Source organism: Pygoscelis adeliae, unplaced genomic scaffold (assembly GCF_000699105.1).
Source record: "Pygoscelis adeliae isolate BGI_AS28 unplaced genomic scaffold, ASM69910v1 Scaffold42, whole genome shotgun sequence".
Lineage (NCBI taxonomy): Eukaryota > Metazoa > Chordata > Aves > Sphenisciformes > Spheniscidae > Pygoscelis > Pygoscelis adeliae.
In genome coordinates, this window is record NW_008824283.1 from 3,649,763 (window position 1) to 3,672,560 (window position 22,798).

At 36.0% G+C, this 22,798-nt stretch overlaps 1 protein-coding gene across 1 annotated transcript in view; it reads left to right on the plus strand.

Moving 5' to 3' along the window:
• The window catches only part of GABRA1 (gamma-aminobutyric acid (GABA) A receptor, alpha 1), a 38,273-nt gene that overhangs the window by 14,461 nt on the left and 1,014 nt on the right, over positions 1-22,798 (plus strand). Inside the window, exons 4-8 of the mRNA XM_009318509.1 lie at positions 4,831-5,051; positions 6,700-6,782; positions 11,392-11,535; positions 17,205-17,357; positions 20,011-20,213. Of these exons, the coding sequence (XP_009316784.1) occupies positions 4,831-5,051; positions 6,700-6,782; positions 11,392-11,535; positions 17,205-17,357; positions 20,011-20,213 (804 nt within the window). The remainder of the gene's footprint in view (positions 1-4,830; positions 5,052-6,699; positions 6,783-11,391; positions 11,536-17,204; positions 17,358-20,010; positions 20,214-22,798) is intronic.

Genomic DNA, 22,798 nt, shown 5'->3' on the forward strand with positions numbered 1-22,798 from the left:
TTACAAGTTTCTGACTACTCAAAACAACGTTAAGGGATGGAATAACAGAGAAAGTAGCTTTTACAAGATAGTTTATTTTGTTCAATGAACTTTATGCAAAGACACCATTTTCTTGATTGCTTGGAAAATGGCATTTATAAAACTACAGTCAAATTTATAATTGCAGCTGATGCCGTGATATTTAAATGGGAAAGAATAGCTTGGGCAGCACAGACTTTTTGACCAGTCATTCTGCTGAGAAGACCTACAATAGAAAGGTAATCCAGGGAAATAGCTAGACCAGTGACTTGTCTCCTCAGCGCATATATACAATACTGTCTAAGTACAATACGTACCGTGAAGAATTAAAAAAAATTATTTCAATGACTTCTGCTTTTTTGTTCTGTGATAATCTTGTGAAATTACAATGTCTACTTATTACTCTAAATTATACGTTAAAAGAGGGGAAATTCCTTGGGTTAAAGATTGTTAGAAACCAGTGACATCCACTATTTGTGTTCTAGTAATTGGTTCAGTAAAACACATCATCTTGCTTTCCCATTTCTGTCTCGAAATAGATAACCAATCACCACTGGACAAACTGAAAACTTTGAACACAGTCATGTGACTAAAATATATATTTTTTAAATGTAATAGTCTTTGAATTAAAACTGTAGCAGCTGCAGTTTGTAAGTGATCTGAGGTTGCTCTGTTTTTGTAGAGACCTGTCTTCTTGGGGCAGGTCCCTTGTTAATTTCCTGAAAATTAACGTAATTTAAAGTATTGGGCTGGACATAGGTGCTTGTGGAAGGCTAACAAAAAAAGAGTGATAGATATATGCGGGTGAATGTATGCTTTATATCAATATTTATTAGAGTTGTTTTCTGTAAGTCAGCTGGCTAAGCTATTGTTTGCTCTGTTGAATCGGGTTTACTAGAAAACTCCAATGATGAATGGCAATCTAATAAACAAATGGACATGGATGCTTTCCTACATGTAGACATAAGTTTAGAGTAACTGATAGGCCTGCTGAATTACTTGGGACTGTATAATGTTTGGACTTCAGCATCTACTTATACTTTGGAGTTTCAGGTGATTTAATTATTAAGTAGAAGGTAAAGGTAATTTGACATTCCTAGGACAAACTGATATTTGTATGGGATTTGGGTTTTAAGAAAGAATAAAATAGTGAAGCCAAAAATAATCTACTTTCAGAATTAAGAATAGGTATATTTGAAAAAAAATTATTGACTTCAGCTATGTCAGTATAACTGAATGACTATAGCATAAGCAATTACTACCTACAAAAAAATCTCAAAAATAATTAAAAGCCCATACCACATTGACTCCTGATTTTCACTTAGTTAAACAGGAGAAAAAAAAATCAGTCTCTTAATAAAGTGTATGACCAAAAAACACACAAGCAGGTGTTCATATGTTTTGAAAACTAAGGAACTACAGAAAAGTATTTAGTGTAAAACTCCTACTCACCTCCCATAAAAAGTAATGTGTGTGCAGCCTACTCATGCTAACTCTTTTGCTTAAGGAAATAAGTGTGAAATCAGGGACAGAAAGAGAAAGCTAAAATGAAAAGCTTACCAGAATATAAAGTTTATATTACTTTCAATGTACATTTAGTGCAAAGTCCTCTATGCATGCTACAGGTTGGTTGTAGACACCATCATTTGAGGGTTACCCCAGATTTGCTCCAGTGAGCAGATTTACAGTAAGTGTAGACTGGATTGTGGGATTTGGTCACAGGGATGCCTCACAAGCAGCTGTACTGGCACACTGAGGGAACGATGCGCTGCTGTCTGAGCCCAGGGCTGATGGCTGGGAACTGGCAATGAGCTATTCCAGCTGACGCCATATGTTATGAAACTACAGCCACAGTGAGACATCAGCATACCTAGACCATCTGTTTGCAGGAATCCAATGAGGCAGTTATATAGATAGTAGGTTGATATATCAGGGAGTACATGGTGTTCCTACCCACTCTCAATACACTCTTTTAAGAGCAGCATAGACATAACCTGTTATTCTATAAAGAGAAAGTCTTGGCTTAAACTTGTGAATAAACTTAAACAGGAGAAAAGCACTTTTAAAAATAAAAACATCTCTTTTATGGAACAACTTTTCAGGTTTTCAGGCATGCTCTCTCAGATGGTGGATTGAACTAATCAACAGATAACTAGCTATTCTCACATGACCGTCATTTTTGTGAAATATTTGATGTATATTATCTGGAATAAGAAGCATTTTAAAATTAACTTTTTTCATAAAGACCGATTTTTTTTTTCCTAGTAAACCTTCATTCCCACTGCGTCTGTACTGTAAGCTTTTCAGGAATGAATTTCTATCTTACTACCTTCCTGTACAGCACCTCGTCTGATGTAGACCACAGTGTGGTCTACCCTGTGAATAAACAGTCTCCGTGGAGAGATATCAGATGAATAAATTAGAGAACATTTAAGTCAAAGTGTTATAAATATTGAATACCATACAATTTATTACCAAAATGCAGATAAGAATCTTCTTTCTTTACCTGCACACTAAGGAATGAAGATTCTCCATTGTGGAGAATTTATTCCAAATGTCATCTCACTTATATGTTTGCACATAGACCACTGCTACAGTACATGGCTTGAAGAAAATCCTTCTGTTCCCTTGTTCTGTATGGCACCCTCCTGTAGAAGAAAGCCCTAATCAGAGTATCTGATGACTTGGTCTTAAAGATCAGCTGTCTGTCAGGATTCATTTGAGGAGAATTATTGTACATGTTAAAGTGCATAGTAAAAACTAAGGGGTTGAGAAATCTCAGCCAAAATGAATTCATCCTATATGGTGCAACGGCCTGGGATAGAGAAAGATTCAGTCTGTGCCAGACATGACCTGTCAGCTACTTTTTAATTGAGTTTTGTCTTATGTTGTCAGGTCCCTTATCAAATCTCTCAGACTCCTTGTTCTTTTCCAGCATAAGAACCTTGTGTTCATATAAAGTGAAGAACCAGACTCCCTTGTCTCAACCTGTACCACCTCCCACGCACCTCCTTCTTTGCAGTTAAAAGAGATAAAAAGGGAACGGCTTACATGCACACTGAAATGATGTCACCTTCTGGGCATGTCTTTTACCTTTCCCATGTGTGTAGGAGGAAATTTTCTTTGGAGCTAGTAAAACATAGAGGAAATCCAATATTTTAATGCCATCTACTGCATTTTAAACCTCCTTCTCTCCTACTCTGCTGCACACCTGGGACAAGATTTTGCACACAGTTCAACCTAAGGCCCTGACGCAGCAAAATTCTAAAACAAGTAGTTGGCTATAAGTGTACAACTGTTGTCACTGGAGCTGAACAAATCCAGGCTTCAGCAGCTCACTGAGCATGTGATTAAAAAAATGGAAATACAATTAAGTATGCACCAAAATGATTCACAGGTCTGGGACGCAAATAAATAAAAAAAAACCCAAAACCCAAACAAACCCAAAGTAAGAGCAACCCATGGAACTGCAACATTTCCACGTCCACAAGAAATTTATTTAGGCATTTCATGCCCTAAAACCAGGAAAAACACACCACCAGTAAGAATCACCATTCTTACTTGCTGATAGTTGCACAGGGAATAAACAGATCACAATTGCTTATGTTGTATGGAGCATTGCCATTTGTTAAAAGAAAAAATCACAAGTCTAAGGGAGTCTGCCACACAGAGATTTTGCATACTGTTCCAGAGTGTTTCTCTTTACTAATATATTCCTTTGGACAGCTCTTTTCCTTATAGCTGTGTTGCCTTCACACAGAGGAATTTCCTTTATTTCAGGATCTGCCATCTCCATTGGCGGGAGATCTCAGCAAAGGTTCAGTTTCTGAGCCAAAAGATTATTATTCAGGGTAATTTTGAACAGTGTGTGGATAGCTACTTTTGACGTTTATCACAATATCATAGCCATGAATGATGGAAGGGGCAGGATAATCCCATACTGAACTTCACGTTGGAGAGGAATTTTTCGCTGGGAAAATATTATACTATACTGCATCCAGAGGAGTTTTTCCACATTTTTACCCCACATACATCTATATTTTATGTGTAATACTTTAACATATTTTTCCTAATTTCACCCTCTCCCTCTTAACTTTGTTCCTGTTGCTTTGTAACAAATAATTCTTTAATTTCATAGCGAGTGTTGGTTATTTTGATTCTCCCCATGTACACTGAGTCAGCCACTGCATCTCTTCCCCATTGGCCCAGTCCTTGCATAACTGAACTATAATTCTTGGCCCAAAGCTGTCTTCAGCTTGTGCTCTCTGCAGTCCAATGATTTGGCCCAATGAGCCATTCTACCTCTCATAAATCAGACCACATAATTTTATTGAACTGTGAACTTTTCGCAGATTGACTACATGTTTATGCTATTGAGACACTTAGAATGAAAGACTCTAGTAAGACCCTGTCTACCAGGTTTGTTTTCTTCTAAGAAATATATTCTTCCTGTGCTATGCATACTGGCTACATATCCACAGCTTCAAATTATAGTTTTACAGAAGGTGAAAGAAAAGTGAGAAAAGAGTGAATTATTTTATTTCCACTATATTATATCTCAAATTCTTGTCTAACTTTTGATATACTATTCTCCCTAACATTTATTCTTTTGAACATGGTAATGATATTGTAGCTGTTTAATAACCAGCTTCAGGTACATTGTAAGTAATATAGAGAATAAACATTCTGATAATTACTAATTTCATTAATAGTCATCTTGCTTCTAGGGAACGGTAAGAATATACTTTTCAAGTTCTTATATTGCAACATACGGCATCATAAGTGTTTCCCTTTTTTTCTGAATTGATGTAGGAATACACTATAGATGTATTTTTCCGCCAAAGCTGGAAAGACGAGAGATTAAAATTCAAAGGACCTATGACTGTTCTTCGGTTAAATAATTTAATGGCCAGCAAAATTTGGACACCTGATACCTTTTTCCACAATGGAAAGAAGTCAGTGGCTCATAACATGACGATGCCAAATAAACTATTACGAATTACAGAGGATGGGACATTGCTATACACAATGAGGTGAGCCCTAAAATATTATATCCTTCATTTAGCTTGACAAGTTAACTTGTTAAAGCATCATATTTTCCAAACAGGAAACAGGTTCCTTTTTGAGTATAATTTGATTCCCGCTTAGTAATTATTTTCACAATAGACCATGGAATGATGGACAAACTGAGGCATTTGCAGTGTTTATTTTTCCCCCCTCCTACTGTGCTACATTTACACTCCCTGGGTGTGTCTTAATGTTTGATTTTAAAAAGGTATCTATAGTATTAGGAATCCATCAGTTTGCAGAGGACCTTAATTTGGAGTTGATTTCAAGGATTCCATCAGTAAAGTATAATAAAGCCTGAAAGTTTAATATAATCTAGACTACCAGATCATGTACAAGGGTCTTTAATCTTTGGATCCTATAGAAAGCAGATTCTAAGAACTATCAGATGCACACAGAATTCATTGCCCATTCTTCATATTTCTTGTGCTTGGGAATACAGAGCATGACGGTCTAGAAATAGACATTTCTTATTCCATTCATAACAAGAAAAACAAAAGCATTTGCAAAGTTAAGAGAAAAAATTATTTTTGTGCTGGCACCACTCTTACTGGAAATATATTATTCTCTTCATGGGTAACTGAACTTTAGCTATCCAGTTGTCAGCAGAGGAGTTAAATAAATCCGTTTGAAAAAAATGATGATACAGAGTCATGGAAACATTCTGGATTAAAAGACTGCAAATTAAACAATGAAAAAAAATGGTATGTTGTCTCTACAGAGCTACATATTCCCCATTTATGTCTCCCATGGAATCAAACAAGGTATAAAGTGACTCTGTTGACTCAAAGTCAAGATGGATAGCTTAGTACATAGGTGAACACTGAGTTTTCTTTTAACAATTTTAAAGATGTTTTTAAAAGCAGTACAAGTATTTGGAGAGAACAAAGTCTCCAGGCTTTTGGGAGCCTGTCAAATACGTTCAATTTATCCTGCAACATCTTTCAAGACTGCCTAGGCTAGGCTAGAATCTGCTTGGCTGGTAGTTATGCAAGTCCAGGTCAATTTTTCTTGTCTTCCTAAATGCTTGGCTGTTAGGGATTTAATCCACAAGAACACTATCTTGGCAGCACATTGTTCACATATGTCTTTTTTTTTTACCATAACCATTTCTATTTGCTCACCTTTGCAAGTGCCTTAATGCAATCTTCTGCCTAGTATTCAAGTATTATTGTTCATTCTTTGCTGATGTGTGGTATGTGACTGTTTCTAGTTTATTTAATCATTTTTATTGAGAAATATGTTTGCACCCAAGCTGATAGCAACGAAATGATTTCAGCAAATGTCTGAGCATCCAGAGTGGGCCAATTTAATGATGGCAGCAAGGAAGCAATTTCAGTTTCTAATAGATTTTGATGCTCATGCCAAGTTAGAAGTCTGAGCATGTCTCTGCTCTACAGTGAAACATGGTAGAGGGGCAGAGCCAGTCGCACTGCTGTGTCTACACATGCCTGTCAGCACCCCCAGCCAGATAATTCAGGTCCCGTTCTAGCTGCTAATTAATCACATAACAGATATTATGCTATACTTATTCGATGTGTCTTAATAGAAGTCTATTTGCTATTTCTATGAAACTAGAATAAATGTGTCCTTTTGCTCATTAATCCATTATAGATTGACTGTGAGAGCAGAATGTCCAATGCATTTAGAAGACTTTCCTATGGATGCACATGCTTGCCCCTTGAAATTTGGAAGCTGTAAGTTTATTTTAAATTGAGGTTTCTCCCTTTTTAGGCCACTTCAAAAAAGTATTTTGCAACTGAGAAAACCTCAAGGTTTTAATCTTGTGTATTTTTCACCTTTTTTGCAGGATTGTATTTTTATTCTTATATATATTTATATTTAATATAATGAACCTCTTCTATGTGTCTTAAATATCCTCCAATGTCATGTCTGGACATTCACAAAAGAGAAAAATGACATGCTCTAAACATCTAGAAAAGTAGTTTGTCACATAGAAAACGTCATTAATCTTAAAATTGCTTTATTTTGTTAAGACCCAAAATGTTAGAGAAAAGTAATACAGACCATGGATAACTGAATTGATTTAGGTGAAAACAATTCCCCTACCATAGTCTTGACACTTTTAGAACAAAATTTTGCCTAAGATTATAAAATATTAATATTACAATCATGCAACATTTCTGGAAATGAAAAATCTCACAAATCTCCAAATAGAGTCCTACACTTGCAACATTTGTAACCTTAGATTAGAGAACATACTGGACAAAATGTAATGTAATTGAAATCAGTGTAATAACTGACAAAGCTTTCTGTAAGTTGAGAATTTTCACCAAAACTTTAATTTAAATAACAACCAATCTGACATTGATACTTTCAAACTTAGCTAAACATAATATTTTTAAAAATTAAATATAGTCTCCCTTCAACTCTTTAGGTAAAAAAAAAAAGTGAAGAGCTGTTTTACTGTGGTTGGTTCAACACAAACAAGGAAGACAAAAGGTGTGGAAGATGTAATAGTGTACAAATTGTTTCCTCAATGGCTATTTTTTTCTAGTAGAAATGGGTCTTTTCACTGATAATGGATACTTAGTGGCTTGATCTATTTTAGAAGTCAAGAAACAGAACACCCAATTCATTCTTCACATGTTACCAGACAGGATACTTTGGGCTGAATAGCTCTATGTTTACCATGAGAAGGGACAGATATTTTGTCTTTAAAGAACTACTAGCCTCCTAGATAAGATTTGAAGAACAAAAAGCTCATATAAACTTGGAGTATAACTGACAAAAATAGTTTACGCTTGAATGTTAAGTTTTCTTATAGCACTTCCAATAAATCTTTCCGAAACTCCTTTGAAACAGAAGGAGGTGGTGGGGGAAGCCTTACTCCAGCTAATAATACGGCAGATAGCTGCAGTGGGTTCGTGATCAATAATACTAGATCTTTGCACCTGAGATCCCAGTTAGATCAGGAGTGGTCGCAGGATTGAATTTCTTTTGAAATGCACATTAAAGTGTTTATGCGGACTGCATGTTGGAAGATGGCTAATTGTGCAGAAAACCTGCTAATGTAAAGTTAAACCATCAACAGTTTTTGAACTACTAGACTGAATTTTTGTAGGCTTGGTAAGACACCTGTCACCACATCTGTGCATCATTGAGCCACAGCCTAAACACCAGACACTCCCTAGTCTGAACAATAGTTCCCATTTTTTTCCCACATTGAGTTCTTTCTGGCTCACTGTGTCCCAGATTAGTGTACTCTTGGTTCACAAAGTGCACAGCTTTCCAGATTACTAAGGATCTTGCCTCGATTAAATGATTAAGAGATGCAGAAATTATGAATGAAAAGGGATAGATAATATGGATTTGAATACAACTCCAGAACCACACCACAAGGTAAAAATCAAGATAGCAAAAAGACATGCAAGTGTATCTGCATATCTTTTATATCTAAAATGGTTTCCTTTTTATTGTGCAAAAAACATTTTATTATCATAATATACATAATTTTCTTAAATGAACAAAAAAAATCAGTGATATTTCTGATTTAAAGACCATTTATTACACTAAAGTCAGAGATAACTGGCATTCTAAGCTCAGAGTGCAGGCATGATCTGTCATGTTTTACAGGCTATTTTCATTATTTTTTTGTTTTGAACACTAACTATCATGCCAGGTGTCCTAAACAAGGCCCAGCAAAACAAGTAACTCCAAATGCTGGGAAAAGCCATGAGACAAAATCAAGGAGTTTTCAGGGAAACTTTGCATTCTTCTACTAAATTCAGGTGAGCTTTTCATCTGGGATCCTCATGGGGAGGAGTTCCTTCTGTAACATGGTTTTACTGCAAACACTGCATGGGGAATTCACTGTCCAGAACAGGGCCTTAAAGCTGGACCTCTCCCCTCCTTCTCATCAGATTATATGTCATAATTATCAGATTATAGAATGTTTGTCTCAATATTTAGTTATTGATATCAATAGAAATATCTCCCACGGGACAAATGGCTGGACCCAAGCAAGGTATGAAAATGGAACTTGCCATTGTGCATAGAAAAAGAACAGTTCTTATACTTAATTGCCACTTTTTCAGTGGGAATCATGTTTAAATGTATTTGGCACATTTCTGTCAAACAACTAAAGCAATTCATTGCAATCATCTTAATGTACTGAAAAAAATACTGAAAAAGACATTTAATTGTCATGAAAGCCATGCTTCAAGTGCAGACTACAATATTACACTTAGTAGCTCCCCAAGGTAGTGTTTGCCCAGGTCTGTTTGTTTGGAATTAAATTGGATAAGTTTTTCCATGCCCTCCACTGTTACTCGTCACTTGTTGGAGCTGGATTCAGAAAAGCCTCATACTGAAGGAGTTGCACATCTCCTACGGACTCTGCCTGTACTGTAGAGGCTGATAAATGTTTGACCCAGCTCCAAGGCTAAAGTGATTTGCCAAAATAGCAGCTTAAGCTAGAGGTTATTCCAATGTAAATTCAATGTGACAAATGCTAAAAAGAATCTGGAACAACAAAAAGCCATATGTTGGCAAAACAAAATCAGAATGGCAGATGCTCTCCTGAACCCTTACCACAAAAATCTGATTGTCAGTTTAAAACTAAAGCCACCCTGGAAAGCAGCAGTGATAGGAGCAAAAGGCTGTGTTCCTACTTATGCAATATCTGAATTGGAAGCTGAGGATGGAAGCTAAACAGAGCACCGAATCTGGCAGTTACAGGGCAGGGCGAGCTCATTTCCAGCACTGATGAGTGTACTCCCTTTTTCTCTAACCCAATCCAGTGGTTCTCAGCAGCTCAGGAAATCAGTCCTCTCTCTTTCAAACTGCTCTCGTGCTCCAGAACAAGTAAAATGCTTGAAAATTAATATTATTATTGCCACTCTTTCTTTATGTGACTAGATTAGCAAGACAATTCTTGTACTTACTGTGGCCATTATTTTTAAAGTCAGAAGATGTAGATTTGCATTTACCATTGATTCCAAAAAGCTATGTATATGTTACAGTGCTTGGGGAATATGAAGCCTGAGGGTAAAAGCACCCTTCCGCTTCAATAATGCAGGATCAAATGCCATGCAATTAATTTACCACCATACTCCATCCAATACCACCTCTTCAATTACTGTTATCTCTTACATTGATAAGATAAAATTACTAACTCACAAATGAGGTCAAGTGAATCAGATTCCTCCTTTTCCTTTCCTGCTTGCCAGTCCTGAAAAAAGGGAAAATCTCATCCTGTAGGTAGGAGTCTACTGTCATTTTAGATGCCCTAAAATGTCCCATCTGGCTTCCAGCTGCATTTAGTGGGTGCAAGTTTTATGTAGGTTCTGATCGCACATTCAGTCCCATCCATATCTTGGATACTCTTACGTGTAAAGAATGACACTAGGTGCCTCTATGTAGACAACTAACTCCCACCCTAACTGCTCAGAGCAAGAGCTGTCAGACTCCAGACTATGCAAAATGACAGAAGAATTTTACAACAGGACTCGGCCTCAAAATATTTATATATGGTTTGATTCCTGAAATAACATAAACAACATACTAATAACAGCACAAAACACCTGGATGGCATATGTAGTATGCTACTGAATTATCTATGTAACATACTAGACTACTAAGCTTTGGAGAGGCCACAGTGTTTTTCTTTTGCTTTGTTCAAGGCTCAAATAAATGTGAACTTAAGTGTGAGAATTTCCCAGAAATAACCAGAGCAAAAAAATAGATTAATTGTGATTTAAACTCACTTGAGCCTAGGCAACCTCAGAAACGTCTGCTATGCCTGTTATACAGCAAGGGCAGTGCAAGGGGGGGGATAACCAAATGGAGAGCTCTAGCCAGGCCGGTGATGATAAGATCACTGAAGCCACTCTGAGAAGGACTTATTTTCTTACAGTGGCCCAGACAACACCACACTACAACAAATTGAAAAGACTGGGGCTCATCTTTCTTGATAATAGTTAAAAGTTAGAAAAAGAGTTGGAGTCCTCGCATGCCCATGGAATGCCACATCTCACTCTCGCTCCTGGTTACTCAGATTTTACATAGGTAGGAATGATGTAAGGGAGAGAAAGATTTTCATGCCATTGAGGACCAACCTTAATCCAGCTCTACAGCAGATATTTAGCTAATCATTGTATGGATAGACCTATAAAATCAGTTATATTTCCTATAGATAAAAAGTTCCAGTAGATTAGTTGTGGGTTCCTACAGACAATTAAAGAAAAATTAATATTCAAACTACTGCTCAAAACATTGTTCTGATAAAGCCATGTGGAAATAGAAGGTACAAAGCTGAAATGCAATGTATTTCTTTTAAATTAGATGCTTATACCAGAGCAGAGGTTGTGTATGAATGGACACGGGAACCAGCAAGGTCAGTGGTTGTGGCTGAAGACGGCTCTCGTTTGAATCAATATGATCTGCTTGGACAAACTGTGGACTCTGGAATTGTTCAGTCCAGTACAGGTCTGTAAAAAAGTTTTTTTGGGAAGGGTCATATTTAACTGCCAAGACATAATTTAAAGCAAGAGAAAAAATACAAAGACCAAAGAGTGAGAGAGGTAAATTGCAGTATATGAGCTTCAGATTAGGAAAACTTGACTCTGAAAAGATAACATATCCTGGAATTATTTTCCTACTTCAACTGGTGTTTAAAATATTTGAACAATTAAAAAGCTTCCTATAGTGACAGATCTAGCCAGAAAAAACAGTAATTTACATTATAAAGAAGCACTCCTCATATCCTTATGGTATTATCTGCTTACTATATAAGCTTAAAAAAATAGTACAAGAATACAAATCCTCAAAGATCATATTCCTGAAGGCAGTGAAGTAAATTGCTAAAAACAAGCATATAATTTCTCAAAGAGGTATTTAGAGAGTGAAAAATCATGTCATCAAATTAAAAACCGTCTGGAACATCCAAACAGGATTAAGGTGTCTTAAAGCTAGCACCAGCTTCAACTCCAAAACTATTAATGAGATACAGAAATATAGCCAACATTTATGGTATTATATACCTGTAACCTTGAAGCTGGCTAAAAACCTTTGCTTTTTCACTTTGCAGTGTTTGTTTCAAGATGTAATTTTTTTTTTTTTTGATAATTTAGAAGGAGCATGAAGACCTAAATACAGTAATAAACTGAGCATTGGGCATGAACAAGAACTCAAAATGTTGACTAGATTGACTGTTCAATGGACCGAAAGAAACATTGCATTAGAAGAAGTAGTTGTATTGCTTTGAATGCACCTGACATTGTGACTGAACTAGAGGAGTACACTTATACCTGCATAAACCCAACTTTCTAATGTCATTCATAAAGTCAATGAACATTTAAGGAAAAGTGAGTCAATTTAAGGTGAACCTTAATTCATGTCTGAAATTTTTATGTAGCTTTCCAAAATATATTCATATGCTCTACTAAGCCAACAAAATTTCTCACAGACAAAAGTTTCTAGTGGAACAATATTCAGGTTACTGCTTCGAAGCTTCTGTTCAGTTGATGTAATCATAAAAGAAGTAAATGGGATGGCAGTAATAAGGACTTTGCGTAAGAACAATAAACACAACTACTCCCCTAGATTCACTGCTTCCATTATTGAGCACAGAGGCAAGGATCAGACAAGTAAAAAGAAAAGGGGAGAACTCTTGGCCTGGCCACAGCTAGAAATGTTGCTATTGACTTTTGTGGAGCCAGTAATTCACCCCAGCTGCCCTTTGCTGAAAACTGAATAGGATTTGTGAGGAACTGCAAGGATCTCGAGCTTTTTGCTCTTTCTGTTCTGAAGCTACTCACTCAGAGAGACCTCAGCAACCTGCGTGCCTGCCCTTTTGCAATCATCGCCAATTCTCTGCTTGCTGGATGCATTATAAGGGCAGCAGAATAATCAGAAGACACTCATAAGCTTGGGAATATATCCAAACCAAATAGATGATACCAGATATAGTTCAGAGTAACTAGACAGCAGTGCAAGAAGCACCCTATAAATTGTTAAGAAAGGCAGATAACAAATTTTTAAACAGAGCTGAAGGCAAACATAAGAAGTGTAAAAATTCTTCATACCTTTCCATGAAGAAACAAAGAAATATTTGTTTTGCCCATGATATTTCATAGGTTTGAATTCTGCCTCCTTTTTTTTACCTGAAGAAACTCTTTACCGTGCCTTTCTATAAAGTTAAATACAGTATAATTAATATTTGCTGAAATAAAGACGCTATTGTCTAGATGCAGAAAAACATTACAAAGAACTAAATACAATGGTTATCAAAACTAAAAATAAGCCCATTAAATAATCTTTTCAGTACCAAACTTGCAATCCTCTTTAGTTACTACCTGATAAAAATATACAGTGGTGGAAGAAACACCTTTATTGCTTGCAATTTCAGTGTCTCAAGGAAAAATTCTTCTTGATTTGCTTTGGAAAGAAAAATGCTTTGCCTTCCCCAAAATAATGGTGAGGATCAGAAGTGGTTAATAATCACTTTTATCCCCATTCAGGTAGGTGGGCAGCTAGTCTCAACAGAATCCTCTGGCACATCTTTGACCTCTGATCATCTCTGTTTTAAGATATGACATATGTAATGAAAATATGAAATCTGTCCCTACTTTCAGAGTTGTGGATGATGACTAATCTGACAAAAAGACAAAAGGAATTGCAGACAGTCTTCACTTAAGGGTTCTCAGCACCTTTATTAGGCAAGAAAACTGAAGCGCTCTTGCAGCTGATTCTGTGGATCATTAGAGGAATCTACAACATCTTGGGCAATTTTAAGATGATATTTATAGTTGTCTGGAATTCCAGACACATATTTTCCAAGAATTTGAGTGTAACTGGGTTACTCTAAACATTCACAAAACTATTAAATGATTTGTTGAATCCATAAAGTCTTTTTTTTTTTTCTTCTTTAATTTCTCCCTTTGCTAGTAGGCCATCTGCTATCCTTATTTCTGGATCTAGAACAAGATAACTGACTTTTTTTATAACAAGAGAATCTTGAAAGACTAAAACCTTTTATAGTATAGTTACTCATCTTTGCTGGCAATGGAATGTGCAGCTACTACATGCTTAAAAATAGCATTCAGTAAACAAAATAATAATTATTGTTGCTGCTGTTTTGTTTAAGCAGAGAGTCATCCATTTTTTACTTGTATGTAAAATTCCTGTCACTCTTCAACTACTGACTCATATTGACTCAAAAAGAGTTTTAAATGATCTTTTTTGTAAGCACCTTAACAGATGCTTAAAGGGCTTGTGCAAGTTTCTATTTACGTAGAATTATTTTGCCACCTTGAAAACATTGATTTGCACTGAGAATCGTCAGGATTTATACTCACAATGGTATATTTTTTTCTGATGCTCTGTAAATCTGCTGAGAGGATGCTGTTCTTAAGAATTTTTCTATTGGGTTACATGGCCTAAGTAGTAAATGAGAAATACTTTGCTTTATATTGATGGCAAGGAAAGCCTTACTTCCTACCTACAGCAATAGAAAAAGTATTATTACAGCTAAAATTCAGTCCCCACCTCAAACCTTATGTCTGACGTGATGCACATTAATTTTAGGTGCTCACCTGATAAACTGGGTTTTTCAGAAATAGTTTACAGAACACTGAGTAATAAGTTTAATGTAAATTTACTGAATTATCAACTGTTTTCTTCTAAGGACACAGGTTAATTGACACCACCTGAGCATTTGACTCAATGATTGTGATATACTGTAGAATTAAGGGCAGGTTAAAAACTGCAGCTACAGAAGTGTTGAGCACAGGCACAAACTCTTCCAGAGCACTGGAAGAATTCAAATGTGGACAATCATTCGGAACATTACGTTGATATAGATGAAGGACTTGTATGACTAATTTTAAATGCTTCATATTGTGTAATATATATAAACTAATTTAAACTTCATGGAATAAATAAAATGAAAAACAAATTTATCTGCTCAACACAGTTATTTGTAGAAGACTTTAGGAATTCCAAGGAAGCTAAAAAGAAATACCTTTCTAACTTCTTTGGATAAGAGAGTAAGAGATAAGAGAAAGCAAGATGCATAAGCTACAACTTGTGAAAGCCTAGTAATCAGACCCTATGAACATACGAAATATTTTGCTCAAGAGCTATTTGAAATTTTATCTTGTAGGGAATTTTATGGCTGAATTACAAACCTTGGAAAACAGAATTACAGAGAAATTGCTGGGAAGTTAGACAGTGGTCAGCAGCTGTCATGAATGTGGTTATGCTTTTCAATTAAAGCAAGCCATAAAATGTGGGAAGCTAAAGATTCAGTAAATAACTGGAGTACTTTCATGTCCTGCACTTATTTAAATAAATCTCATCAAAGATCTGCTCCATTCTAATGAATGACTGCAGTCCATTGGTACTTTGGAGACTTAAAAATATGGTTTTGCCTTGTAACTGAACTGTAGGCATTATTCTAGGCCTATGCTTTGCCTGATTCACTCCTCATGGCATTACCTTTAGCTGACTTCTAGCTCAGACCTGCTGCAATGCTTAACAGATGAGAGTAATCCCTGTCTGTTTAATTGCCTTTATGCTTTGAATCTTGTTCTCATTTTCCAGAGGTTAAAAATACTTTGATAATTTAAGCAGCTAAATAAAGCTTCAGAGTACAGTGGTGTGTTCACTCTGTATTCTTAGCTTGCCATCTACAGTCACTGAATTAATTCTGACATACCGTTGTGAACATTCTATATCTGATTGCATTAAAATAGCTTCCCACGTCATATTTTAGTAGACAATATTAAATTTTTGGCTCTTCTAGACAAGGCTGGCACCCTTCATAAAATCATAATATCTGGTACAGAGGAACAGAAGGTTGTTTCAGTGACAGTTAAAGAAAGGTGGGCAAAATTCAAGTAATAATGTCCACTATACTACTTCTGCCATTCCTATTTTTGAAAGAAATTTTTTCTTGTATATCCTTTGCTTTACCTCTCAATTTATAATTGATTCTCTTTTTCCCCTTTGCTACTGTCTTTTATATTGAAACATACCAGGAGTATTGTCACATCTTATTTATAAGCTTTCCTCAGGGTTATACTCTGAGCAAGACTGTTCAAATGAATGTTCTTCTAGACTGTGAATTAAAGAAAAGGGCATTTGACATACTCAATGCATAAGCAGTCAATGTCTAGACATAGTTTTTCAATCCAATTTAAGCTTTTCCTGTACAAGAGCAACTTGCTCTTTCCAACTGCCTACATTTTAAAATAGAATAACAGTAATTTCACATGTCATCTCTAATCTAGACAGAGGTTTCCATTCAGTTACACATCCACCTGTTTCTTTCCTAAGATAATGTTTATTGCATAATAAGAAGAATCAATCTACTCCAAAAAAAGTCACAACAGTAGGTTTTCCTATCTTTTGAGAATATACTGTTTTTCAAAATTCATTTTCAATGATGTAAATAATGATCTGAAAATGAGGCATTATTTGCTGTGCTCTGGCAGGGAAGGTTTATAGAGTTATATAAATACTTAAGATTCCTTTCAATTGCAATTAGAATACCCAGCTCATATGCTTTTATAGCACCCAAAAAGTTAGTGCTAATGAAAATATTCTGTATTATTCTTGCATTGTCCATTTACTTCAGGAGAGAATAATCATTTAGTAAAATACTGAATTAGCAGAACAGGGACACTTAATCTTCAGTGTGCATAAAGCCCAGGCGGTGGTAATGCAGACACAATCACATCAACAATTACATCTTAAGCCTGGCCCGACTGAAACACTTCTGAGTGCCTGTCTTGATTCAGTCTTTATATGGTGTTTACATGTGTATGTTACGGTGGTTTTCCATCTTCTAATGGAATAAGACCTTTCACAAGAGGCCTAAACAGCCACCAGTTAATGCAGACTTTCATTCACTACTCAGCAGAGATGAAAAGATGTAAATTTAATTAGTATTTCCCAGAACTGTCTAGTTTTGTATTATTAGTAGAACTTCATAACCTGCTTTATTAAATGTTTTCTTCAGAGCTGACCCAATTTGATCTGAGGACATTTCTTTTACAATAGGGGTGACTATAATGAAAAAATACTTCCTATAAAGCCCCCTTTAATTTGTGTATTTATAAAAGCTTTAATGTTTCTGTTTTTCCTGTTTTCAGGGGAATATGTTGTTATGACTACGCATTTTCATTTGAAGAGAAAGATTGGTTACTTTGTCATCCAGACTTATCTGCCATGCATCATGACAGTGATACTGTCACAGGTGTCCTTCTGGCTTAATAGAGAATCTGTTCCAGCAAGAACTGTATTTGGTAAGCAAGACCTATAAACTACTTGGCAATCATAAGTCAAATATGTTTAAGAAATTTTATGGTAAAACTAGTTATGCCTAACATGATATTGGAGAACAGCATGAGCCTGGACATAGTGCAGTACACAATAGTTAGCACATTTCATTGCAAAGATGTAGCAGAAGCTGATTCAAGGTCCAAAGCTTTTAAACTGATTGTAAAAAGAGACCTGAAAATATCTTAAGCGATCTATTACAGTTCGACTTTTCCAAAACAGTAAGTATATGAATCAAACATTTCTGACAATGGCAATGACATTCACGGTGAGGATTGTCAAAAAGGCTTTAATCAATGGGTGTTTGTCATTTGACATCCTTAGGCCCTTTGAAAATTCTTACCTTAAAAATCTTTTACATCAGTCCCTTTTGCAGGCTGCTGCTAAAAGTGTCCTGTTGAAATCAGTGACAATTTATTGTGCTTACAGTGGTAAATAGATGCACTCAACGAATACAGGAAGAAGGCAATCTAAAGGACTCTAAGTTTATACAGTTGGTCCCTCGTGTTTTAACCACAGCTTGGAAATGCTTATCTTAAAATTAGAAACAAACTAGCATATTCTTTGGGGATATTAATCCAAGTCAAGTACATAATTAAAAAAAAAAAAAAAAAAAGATGATGATGTAACAAATCTTCAGTTAAGGAAAACAGAACCTGAGACTTCTGCTATGTGACCTCGTCTTTTTTGTGATGTTCAGATGGGACACCTGAATACGTTTGGCAGGAGGAGGTGGAAAAATACACAGCTGAGTCGGCTTTTACACTAGTTTCCCTGCCTCAGGGCACTGCTGGGGCAGGACGCCATGGGCCCTTCTGCTTCGCCAAAGAGAATTTACCCATTTACACTGGACATAGCAAAGCCAGAGAGTCACAAGGCCTTATGTTGAGAAAATCAGACTCTGAAACTCTTGTTCAACAAGAGCTGTTTTTATTGGGCTTTTCTGGCACTCTTCACAGCTGTGCTTTAGTTTCCCAGTGCCTCTGGAAATCAATTGCAACTTGCGTAGCCTTAGATCTCATGAACCAAGTAGAGGCTTTCTGTTAATACACACATGTGCATTTACAGAAGAATGGTTTAGATCATAGTATAATTAAATTTTATTTACGTAATATTGTTTAGATTAACACCTAAAATTAGTTCTGAATTTTTATCATCAACTTCACTGAAAATTAATCTGGGACTTTCATGGGCCTCTGTAGTCACAGCTATTGAAATTGTAACTATTTTACCTCTTTTTGTACATGCCATTTAAAAAGAAATGTCAGATGATCAGTTTGAAATGCTATACTTCATTGTCCCTAGATGGAGAACAAAATTTCCTAGTCTCACAATGAATAATATATAATACTGCACGCTGTTCAAGCTGCTGTCTTCACAGGCTCAAGAACCCACGCATTTCTGAAAGTTTTCCTTTTAGAAGACAGTTATTTAGTAAATAGTCTTGTGTTTACTCCATCATTATATATCAAGATCGCTTTTTCATTTCTTAATAGGAGTGAAACAATGTTTCAGAAAATTTTGCAACAATGTTTATATATACAGACTCACAACTTAGATCTTTTAGTCCACTTAGTACCGCAGATGATTGTATAAATCCTGTTTTGCTACTATGTAAGAGAAACATAAGCTCACTAGTAATGAGTCAAAGACAAGATTAGGTTGTCTCTCAGGCAAGAGAAATCGCTTCCTCATTAGGCACTAATAATTCAAGCACTTTACACCAGCACGTAAACACATTTTTCATTATTTGGCCTATTTTAGACCACTGCACATTTTCACTAACATTCAGTGCAGCGAAGATGAACTCGCAAGACACATTCAACACATGACATTGCAGTTGTCAAGGTAACTTGTGGACATGTGATTTGATGTAAATGTCTGGCCGGCACTTGTAGATTTTTTTGTTTTTCAAGCAGCTGCAAGCAGAGTGGGTTCAATACAGTCCTGCTTGCTCTCTATGGCCAGTTAAGGGAAAAGGTTCATCAGCAGTGAGAAGCTCTGATACCAGAAATGCAAATTACATTATCCTCGCTCTTACACAAATTCTTTGCTATTTTCAGGGCATCAGTGAAAAAAGGGAGCGAAATCTGTAAAACCACCAATTCAAATAAATGCAATATCACATAAAGCTTAGTGCATTTGAGTGTACATTTGAAGGAGCATATACCAAATACGCTGAATGAAAACAACAACTTTTTTTAGTTTTCTATCTAAATATCTTAGAACTGTTGCAAGAAAGAACTAAAAATATTAAATTGTTACATCTGTAGGACAATTCTCAGGGCGTGAATAAGGAACAGCAACAATGATTCTCCGAATACCAGGAAGCATGAAGTAGTACCCAGTCCACAACTCAAAATATTATTTCCATTCCAACTTTAAAAATATCATTCTACTACAACAATGTCAAAGAATAAAGGTATAAAAATGTTTTGAAGATCCTGCAACTTCCACAGAACTTGAAATCTGATATCCTCAATTAGCAACTGAACTTTAGTGGGGAAGTTTATAAGAATTAGGGGCGAAGACAAGGCTTTCCCACCTATTGTAACAGTTGAGAAATGAAGCACAAATATAGCCACTGATCTAAGGACACTAAAACTGTTTGCTTTGCAGGAGTGACAACTGTCCTGACAATGACTACTCTGAGCATCAGCGCGAGGAATTCGCTCCCCAAGGTGGCCTATGCCACTGCTATGGATTGGTTTATAGCGGTGTGCTATGCCTTTGTGTTTTCTGCACTCATTGAATTTGCAACAGTGAATTACTTCACAAAGAGAGGCTACGCATGGGATGGCAAAAGCGTCGTTCCCGAAAAGGTAACACCATTTAATATCTATCCCAAGAGGTCATACTGTGTCATGCTTGGTCACCGTATGGGGTTTTTTTTAGTGTGTTAGAAATTCTTATTATTTAGAATAGTAAGTAATTATTCCAAAAGAGTTTCCTCATGTGTTCGCACACAGCATTTCCACACATAAACAATAATTATTTAGACATTGAGTACCTAAATACTACTTCTGACATACTGTATGATATTTAATGCTATTAATAATTAAAAATTTTACTGAGATCTTGTGGCTGCTGTACTTGACAGTTTCCAAAGTATATTGCTCCCCAGCGTGAACTTCAGGAGGACTGCTCTGTGATCATGACCAAATAAATCACTGCAGAACTTATTCTTTCCTTTCTTTTGCCTCCTATTATTTCCCTATTTTTTAAAAATAGAAATATTATTTTTACTTCTTAATCTACAGAAGAAATTGATTTTGGGGGAAGCACTGACAGTTGTGTTGGGAGTGTGCAATCCTGATCCATACCTCCCTGAATGCAACAGAGAGACATCACACTGACTCCCTTTGGTCTGGGATCAGACCCCATCTGTAAATCACAGGTGCATCAAGAAATTGTTGAGGACATTTAGGGAATAAAAGAGAAAGTTTCCCATTTCCTATGATTTATCATGTCAGCTGCTTCTGTGAAGAAGCTCATTTGGTTTTTGTTTTTGGTTTGGGGTTTTTTTTTGAGAGAGATCTTGAAAGAGAGTTTTAACTTGCCTAATTAGTTATTATGAACATTCACAGACTAGAGATTCAGCAGAATAAATATTTGGAGGAGCAGATGTTACTCATTGGTACGTGAATATATGTGTTTAATTCAGGAGTGTATGCCTATATATAATTTTTTTTTTTTTTTGCTATTTTAGTTGCATAAGTCAGTGAGAAAACAAATAAAATTAGGACATTTACACAATGAAAACTAATACAAAAGTATTGTAGAACAAATGAGTGAAGTAACAAAACAAACTTACAGTAATGAGCTGCATGAGTGCTAGTGAATATTGAGTTTTCAGTTACTGATGATACTTTCATTGAAAATAATTTGATTCTTTGTTGTGTTCCTATCTCCATTAAATCTTCATTTCATTTGTTTCAAAGAAAATTACATTTTCAGAAAAAAACACACCAATATAAACACAATATTCAAACACTGTTTAAAACATTAGAAGATTTATGGCTTTGCATTCCTCAACAGGTAAGGGTCTTTATGTGTCACTTGATATAAGTCGCCGGTACCTGGTAGAGTCCATTATCTGCAGATGTAAGGAAAGGAAAGCAAGGCAAACTAACAGTGAACAGAGCATTGCAGCTTAATAAAATCCAGAGCTCTAATTAGCTGTCATATTACTTTTTCATAAAGTTGAATTTGACATGAAACATTAAGACCCTGACCGGTGTCAGGACTTTCTGTGGATCAGATTCCTCACGACATTTAAATCTATAGAAAGGGTTTCCTCTGAGACTTCTGTGGAGCGGTTCTTTGCCTGCTGGATTTATTGCTGCTCACTAGAGCATCTGGCTGAGAAGGAAACAGGTTTGGCTTCATACTCAGCAAGTGTGTTAGCAGCCTTCCTGCTCAGGAGAAAAAGAACAGCCAGACAACTAAAAAAACCTTTCTGACATTGCCTTTTTTCTTTTCTGAGTATTCTTTTCAACCTGTTTGTTCCTCCTATTCAGCAGAAATATTCTAAGACAATTTGAAACCTTTTCTTAGCCTCCAGCTAAGCTGAATATTATTGTCATGAAATAAAGAGCATCTACATCAGAGTCATTATGTGAATCCCTTTTCTTACCAAGTAGCAGAAATTTAACATTTCAGCCTTTGTTTCCTTCCCGCGTGGGACTCCAAGCCATGCTTTGACAAGCCTCTCCCCACTTGCCCTGATGCTTTTGCAGCTTCCCTCACATTCCCAAGTGTCCTGCAGGAGCCTATCTGCTCCCTGAAATGTTCATCTCTTGAACAAGAACTTTTTACCAAAGCCCCCCTACTGGGTGGTCTATATAGTTATTAACCTATAGTTGATCTGTCATAAAAAGTACTGTGACTACTTTAAAAAATATTGCCTCCATGGGACAGCTGCTTCTTGAAAACAGATAATTCTATCTGCTATCTTGTGAAATGACATAATAGATCACATTCTGCTGATATTTTCTCTTTAACCATATATATATTTTTTTTCTTCTAAGAGTATAAAACAGGTAACAGTTGCCTATTCTTTTTGTGTCAAATACTGCCTAAAGATTTTCTAAGCTTTTGGGATTTTTTTGTTATCTGTTTTTTCCTCATAATCAGAGGAACTTGGAGCAAAGTGGTGCTTTTCTTTTACACCTCCTTAGTGACCCACTATGTCTCTCTTCTTGTGCAGTGGCTGGAGGAAGGGTTTGGACTGTCTGCAGCAGGGACAATTGAATTCCAACTGGTAACCCCAGATGTCAAAATTTAATTTTTTTCCTACAAGTAGATCCCAGAAGTAGAATACTAGAAAACATAAGGACCCAGGGGAAAAATCTAGATATTCTTTCTGATCAATAAGTTCTTCTCCACTAAAAGATTTTCAATACAT